The 6,839-nt window shown below is 45.0% G+C and overlaps 1 protein-coding gene across 1 annotated transcript; it reads right to left on the bottom strand.

The window, feature by feature from the left end:
* Positions 1-858: 858 nt before the first annotated feature.
* On the bottom strand, positions 859-1,653 carry LOC137161222 (olfactory receptor 14A16-like). Its single transcript, XM_067560328.1, has 2 exons — positions 1,222-1,653; positions 859-1,110 (listed from the first exon to the last, which is right to left on the bottom strand). Exons 1-2 carry the CDS (start codon positions 1,651-1,653, stop codon positions 859-861), a joined length of 684 nt encoding a protein of 227 aa, XP_067416429.1.
* Between the last annotated feature and the right edge of the window lie 5,186 nt (positions 1,654-6,839).

Below are 6,839 nucleotides of genomic sequence, written 5' to 3'. Positions count from 1 at the left end.
AGAAAATCCTCCTCATCAAAATAACCTTTTCCATCATAGTAAGAATAACACCACTTTTAACTAGTTATTTAGGTTAATAGAAGAAGAAGAAGAAGAAGAAGATAGTTATCTAAGGCTCTAGGCTCCTCACCATATAATTAATTATACAGTAATATCTCAGCAGTCTGACATAATAATTTCAACAAGAACTTAGCCACACTAACACCTCTTCTGCACCCCTTTGTCATTGTGGAAAGCAAATATTCAGCTTACTCACAAAACCCCTACAAACAGATGACACCTGGGTACCCCAAGTAGATGACAAACACTGAAAATTTCATCTAACCAAATATGCTTCATCCTGCCAGAAAAATCTGGAACAAAGAAATGACTCAACCCACCAACAACCCAAGTACAAAAAATGAAACTAAAAAACAGAAAAAGAAGCAAAAAACAAACAAAAGCTGCATTGTTACCTTAAGCAGAGTTTTTATCCTGAAAAATAAAGAGACAGAGATTCCAGGAAGTACATGAGGGACTTCGCTATGGCTTATGATTTTAGGTGCAAGATGATCAGATAATGTGGTGGTGGGTTGCAATATACAATCAGTAGATAGATCAATAGATCGATTGTTCAATAGATAGATTTTTAACTTATTTACACTTGTGCAAAACTTCATTAACTCCATTGACTGCAGTGGTGTTTGTCTATATTTTTGCCACTGTAAATACCCCAATGTTTATACATAGATTGCATGCAATGTTCTCATGGAGAACATAATATCAACAGTAGATTATATTTATAAAGAAACACAGAATGACACTGTGGTTATGGAAAGAAGGCAGACATTTTATTCTTGGTGAATATCCTCAATCCAATCATTTTCCACAGGCAGCTTTAATCTCCTTGTTCCTTATACTGTAGATGATGGGATTCATCATGGGAGGTACCACAGAATAGAGAATAGAGGCCACAAGAACCAGCCCTGATGCTGAGCTGGAGGTTGGTTTCAGGTAGGCAAAGGTGCCAGGGCAAAGGAACAAGGAGATCACAAGGAGGTGAGGAAGGCACGTGGAGACGGCTTTACGCCGGCCCTGCTCAGAGGGGATTCTCAGCACTGTTTTGAAGATCTGAAAATATGACACTATTATAAAAACAAAGCAGCTTAAGACTAAGCACACACTAAAGACAATAACCCCACCTTCACTGACATATGAGTCAGTGCAGGCAAGCTTCAGTACCTGGAGGATTTCAGAGAAGAATTGATCCACCGTGTTGTCTCCACAGAAAGTTAACACAAACATGTTACCAATGTTCAGAGCGGAATACAGAACACCGCAAATCCAGGCAATGGCCACCATTTGGACACAAGCTCTCCTGTTCATCACAGTCTCATAATGCAGCAGGAGGCAGATGGCGACATATAGGTCATACGCCATGACGGTCAGCAAGGCAAAATCTGCTGATGCAAAGAATAAGAGAAGAAAGACTTGGGCAAGGCATCCAGGATAAGAAATCGACCTTGTGTCCATGAGGGAATTGACCATGGATTTGGGGATGGTGACAGAGATGAAGCCAAGGTCTAGGATGGACAGATTCATCAGGAAGAAGTACATTTGGCTGTGAAGGTGGGGATCGAGGGCTACAGCTGTGATGATGAGAAGATTCCCCATCAGGGCTGCCAGGTAAATCACTAGAAACACCACAAAGTGCAATATCTGCAGCTTCTGAATGTCAGAGAATCCCAGAAGAAAGAACTCGGTCAGTGTGGTTTGACATTTTCTTCCCCAACATGTTGTGTCCTGCCTGTGGAGGGAAGGGGAAGGACAATGGTCAGGATTAGCATTACAAATGGAACAGCTCCAGTTCCCCTCTCCACAACATCTCATGTTGTTTTTTAAGGCCCAGCTTGACAAAGCCCCAGTTGGGATGATTTAGATGTGGGTAGTTCCTGCTTTGAGCACGGGGTTGGACTAGATACCTCCTTCCAACCTTCCAATCTTCTGTAATTCTATGTGACTGTCAAAGGAATACAGCACGTATCACTTCTGTTGAGCAGGAGCTGTGAATGCTCCTCACTGCCGACAAGTCCGGTGCATGATCACACAAGTCCAAATCAGCACAAGTCACAAAAGTCAGTGGAACTGGGTCAGTTCACACTCTCTGAAGATCTAAGCCAAGACCTGCCTTAATAAAATGCAGTAAGAAAGATGGAATAGAGTACAAGCCACATCTGACAGCCCCAGCACAGAAAGTCCTTTCATTGTGACCAAGAGCAGGCTCACAGCTTGGGCGTGGAACTAAAATTCTAAAACACTAGCACATCCCGAGTCCCATTTTCCAGGGAAATATGACATAGATTCCCCCAGTGTCTAGACGCTGTAGCTTGTCTGTGACGATTGTAACCCAACACCACACAGATGGACTGCTCTCCGCTCACGCTTTGGTGTCTGACACCCAGTGCCAGCTGTGTAATGATGAGCTAGCAGCATCCCTCCATTACCGCTGTGTTGTACAGTTTGCCTCTGCAATTTTGTGTCCATGCTGCATGGGTCAGTGACAGTCAGTAGAGCTGAGCTCTACTTCTTGCTCTGCCAATGACCTTCTGTGTGATCTCAGAATCATAGAATCATAGAAGATTAGAGTTGGAAGGGATCTCAGGAGGTCATCTAGTCCAACCCCAAAGTAGGACCAACCCAAACTCAATCATCCCAGCCAGGGCTTTATCAAGCCACTGCTTAAAAACCTCTAAGAATGGAGATTCCACCACTTCCTAGGTAACTCATTCCAGTGCTTCACCACCCTCCTAGTGAAAAAGCTTTTCCTAATGTCCAACATAGATCTCCCCCACTGCAACTTGAGACCATTGCTCCTTGTTCTGTCATCTGCCACCACCGAGAACAGCCTAGCCCCATCCTCCCTAGAACCCCCTTTCAGGTAGTTAAAGCTGCTATCAAATCGCCCCTTGTCCTTCTCTTCTGCAGACTAAACAAGCCTCTCAGCCTCTCCTCATAAGTCTTGTGCTCCAGCCCCCTAATCATTTTTGTTGCCCTCCACTGGACTCTCTCCAGCTTGTCCACATCCTTTTTGTAGTGGGGGGCCCAAAACTGGACACAATATTCCAGATGTGGCCTGACCAGTGGCAAATAGAGGGGAATAATGACTTCACTCAATAAGCTGGCAATACTCCTACTAATGCAGCCCAATATGCTATTAGCCCCTTCTTGGCAACCAGGGCACACTGCTGACTAATATCCATCTTCTTAGCCACTGTAACCCGCAGGTCCTTTTCTGCAGAACTGCTGCCTAACCTGTCAGTCCCTAGTCCTTGAGCCTTGGGCCAGTCTATTCCCTTCTCTGTGCCACAGGTTCCCCTCTCTTTCTCTGCCTTGTCTATTTCACTGGGACCTTTTTGGGAGAGGGGCTGTTTCTTGTTAAATGTTGGATGTTCTGTACACTTAGTTACAGTATTTGATATAGTCAGGGTTGGCTCTGCTTTGAGCAGGGGGTTGGACTAGATGACCTCCTGAGGTCCCTTCCAATCCTGATCCAATCTTGATCTTCTATAAGTCTACGATTCCATGCACAAATGACTACTGGATATGGTGCTGGAGCAGAAAGATTGTATGCCCACTTATCTCCTCCATATCCATCTATCCTCCATGTCAGGACTGATGGGCTTTGGCTGCCAGGTTCAATTCTCTGCCTGTATTAAAAGATGGTAGTCCATATAAAACAAATTTCATGGGAAGCAGCTTTGCTGCTTACTAATTTTTACTTTCCTTTGAAACAGAAATAAAAAAAGATGCAATGGAATCAATCGGCTTCCAATTACAGTGTTGTTAGACAACAGCTAGGTCCCCAACACTTGTTTAAGCTTGGATGGAAATTTTGGGTTGAATTTTGTTTGTTTCTTTGGATGGATGGATGGATGGATGGCTTTTAGCAAAACAACATCTTTTTCTCAGAATGTGTCTGCTTTCATTCAAAATTTGTGATGTTCTCTTTGAAAACTGAAAATTCAAACATTTTTTTTTCATTTTATTCATAAAATTGACACTTTTCAGCTGAAAGTTTTCAGGTGCCTACCCCTGAGTATGTTCTGAGTTGGGGGTTTAGATGAAAAGATGAAATTTTCCACCAGGAGGGTTTTTTTGGAGGGCGGGATTCTGACCATTTCTAGTTGTTGGAGTAAATTGACAGTAAAATCCAGTAAGAGTTCTGATAGCAATTCTTAATCAAGTTCTTAAATTTCCCTTGTATGTTAATCCCCAGATATATTTAAATGAAATAGCAGACATACTGTACTGGCTTTGTGGATTTTTTTTCCAACAGGAGATGCATTCGGCTGTCCAGTGGCCCGGATTCCATGGTCATCTATCTATCTATCTATCTATAGAAGTCAAAGACACAAGCTTATAAGGATCCTTTCATCTCTCATTCTGAGAATGAACTGACAGAGCTAGACTCAAAGCTGTTAGTCTCTGCAGCTGAACTGTGTATAGTTGGCTTTGGGTATTGCTGGCATTAAGGAACTGATGCTACAAGAAGGTGATTTATCTACTTCTCTTTCCAAAGGGCTTGCAGGGTTCCCTCCCTGAAGCCCTGCAAAACTCAGAAGCAGAGACCCAGAGGCAAAAGGTCATAGATTCCTTGATTTTAAAGACAATAGAAGCCGCCACATCGTCTGGTCTCCCCACATGCATGGCACAAGCCCTGGGACCTCCCCCAGAGTTACTTGATTCCAGTCCAGCTTCCGTGTTATATGTAGTCCAAGATTACAAAGGGATTTAGGCACCTAAAGATGGAGACAGAAGCCTAGTGGGATTTATCACAGCTCCTAAGTGAGCCAGGTGGCTAAGTCCTATTGACATTCAATCAGAGTTAGGTGCCTACCCTGCTTAGGGGCTATTGTAAATTATACTAGGCGCCAATCAATTTCTTTAGAGGCCTGTGCCCCTTTGTAATTGTGAAATTATAGAATCATAGAACCATAGAATATTAGAGTTGGAAGGGACCTCAGGAGGTCATCTAGTCCAACCCCCTGCTCAAAGCAGGACTAACCTCAGCTATATCATCCCCACCAGGGCTTTGTCAAGCCTCACCTTAAAAACCTCTAAGGATGGAGATTCTACCACTTCCCTAGGTAACCCATTCCAGTGCTTCACCACCCTCCTAGTAAAAGACTTTTTCCTAATGTCCAACCTAGACCTCCCGCCCTGCAACTTGAGAGCGTTGCTCCTTGTTCTGTCATCTGCCACCGCGGAGAACAGCCTAGCCCCATCCTCCCTGGAACCCCCTTTCAGGTAGTTCAAGGTCACTATCAAATCCCCCCTCACTCTTCTCTTTTGCAGACTAAACAAGCCCAGTTCCCTCAGCCTCTCCTCATAAGTCCTGTGCTCCAGCACCCTCATCATTTTTGTTGCTCTCCACTGGACTCTCTCCAACTTGTCCACATCCTTTTTGTAGTGGGGGGCCCAAAACTGGACACAATATTCTAAATGCGGCCTCACCAACGCCAAATAGAGGGGAATAATCACTTCCCGTGACCTGCTGGCAATGCCCCTCCTAATGCAGACCAATATGCCATTAGCCTTATTGACAACCAGGGCAGACTGATGACTCATATCCAGCTTTTTATCCACCATTACCCCCAGGTCCCTTTCTGCAGAGCTGCTGCCCAGCTCGTCGGTCCCCAGTCTATAGCTGTGCATGGGATTCTTCCTTCCTAAGTGGACGACTCTGCACTTTTCTTTGTTGAACCTCATTAGATTTTTTTCGGCCCAACCCTCCAGTTTGTTTAGGTCACTCTGTATCCTATCCCTACCCTCCAGGGTATCTACCACTCTCCCCAGCTTAGTGTCATCCGCAAACTTGCTGAGGGTGCAATCTACCCCATCCTCCAGATCATTAATAAAGATGTTGAACAAAACCGGCCCCAGGTCCGAACCCTGGGGAACTCTGCTTGTGACCGGTGGCCAGCTAGACATGGAGCCATTGATCACTACTCGTTGAGCCCTATGCTCTAGCCCGTTCTCTATCCATTTAATAGTCCATTCATCCAACCCATACTTCTTTAACTTGCTGATAAGAATACTGGGAGAGACAGTATGAAAAGCTTTGCTAAAGTCAAGGTATATCACATCCACCGCCTTCCCTACATCCACAGAGCCAGTCACCTTATCACAGAAAGCAATCAGGTTGGTCAGACATGACTTTCCCTTGGTGAATCCGTGTTGACTGTTCCTGATCACCTTCTTCTCTTCCAAGTGCTTTAAAATGGATTCCTTAAGGATCTGCTCCATGATTTCTCCAGGGATTGAGGTGAGGCTGACCGGTCTGTAGTTCCCTGGATCCTCTTTCCTCCCTTTCTTGAAGATGGGCACTAGATTTGCTTTTTTCCAGTCCTCAGGGACCTCCCCCTGTTGCCACGAGCTTTCAAAGATAATAGCCAACGGCTCTGAAATCACCTCAGCCAACTCCCTCAGCACCCTCGGGTGCATTGCATCCGGCCCCATGGACTTGTGAATGTCCAATCCTTCTAAATAGTCTTGGACCCGTTCCTTCAGCACTGTGGGATGTTCGCCTCCTTCCCATTCTGTGCCACCCAGTGCAGCAGTCTGAGAGCTGATCTTGTCTGTGAAGACAGAGGCAAAAAAGACATTGAGTACCTCAGCTTTCTCCACATCCTCCGTCACTAGGTCGCCTCCCTCATTCTCTAAGGGGCCCACACTTTCTCTAATCTTCCTCTTGTTGGCAACATGCCTGTAGAAACCCTTCTTGTTCCCCTTCACGTCCCTTGCTAGCTGCAACTCCAATTGTGCTTTGGCCTTCCTGATTTCATTCCTGCACGTTCGAG

The sequence above is a fragment of the Emydura macquarii genome, unplaced genomic scaffold, assembly GCF_026122565.2.
Source record: "Emydura macquarii macquarii isolate MOO-44397 ecotype Brisbane River unplaced genomic scaffold, CSIRO-AGI_Emac_v2 contig_2287, whole genome shotgun sequence".
NCBI classification, from domain to species: domain Eukaryota; kingdom Metazoa; phylum Chordata; order Testudines; family Chelidae; genus Emydura; species Emydura macquarii.
This window is presented reverse-complemented; position numbering and strand designations above follow the sequence as displayed.

Bases quoted from the DNA above. Each gene is read 5' to 3' on its own strand.
- LOC137161222 (XM_067560328.1), bottom strand. From the start codon at position 1,653: ATGGGGAATCTTCTCATCATCACAGCTGTAGCCCTCGATCCCCACCTT. The intron at 1,111-1,221 runs GTACTGAAGCTT...TCATATTTTCAG, and splicing joins TCTTCTCTGAAATCCTCCAG to ATCTTCAAAACAGTGCTGAG.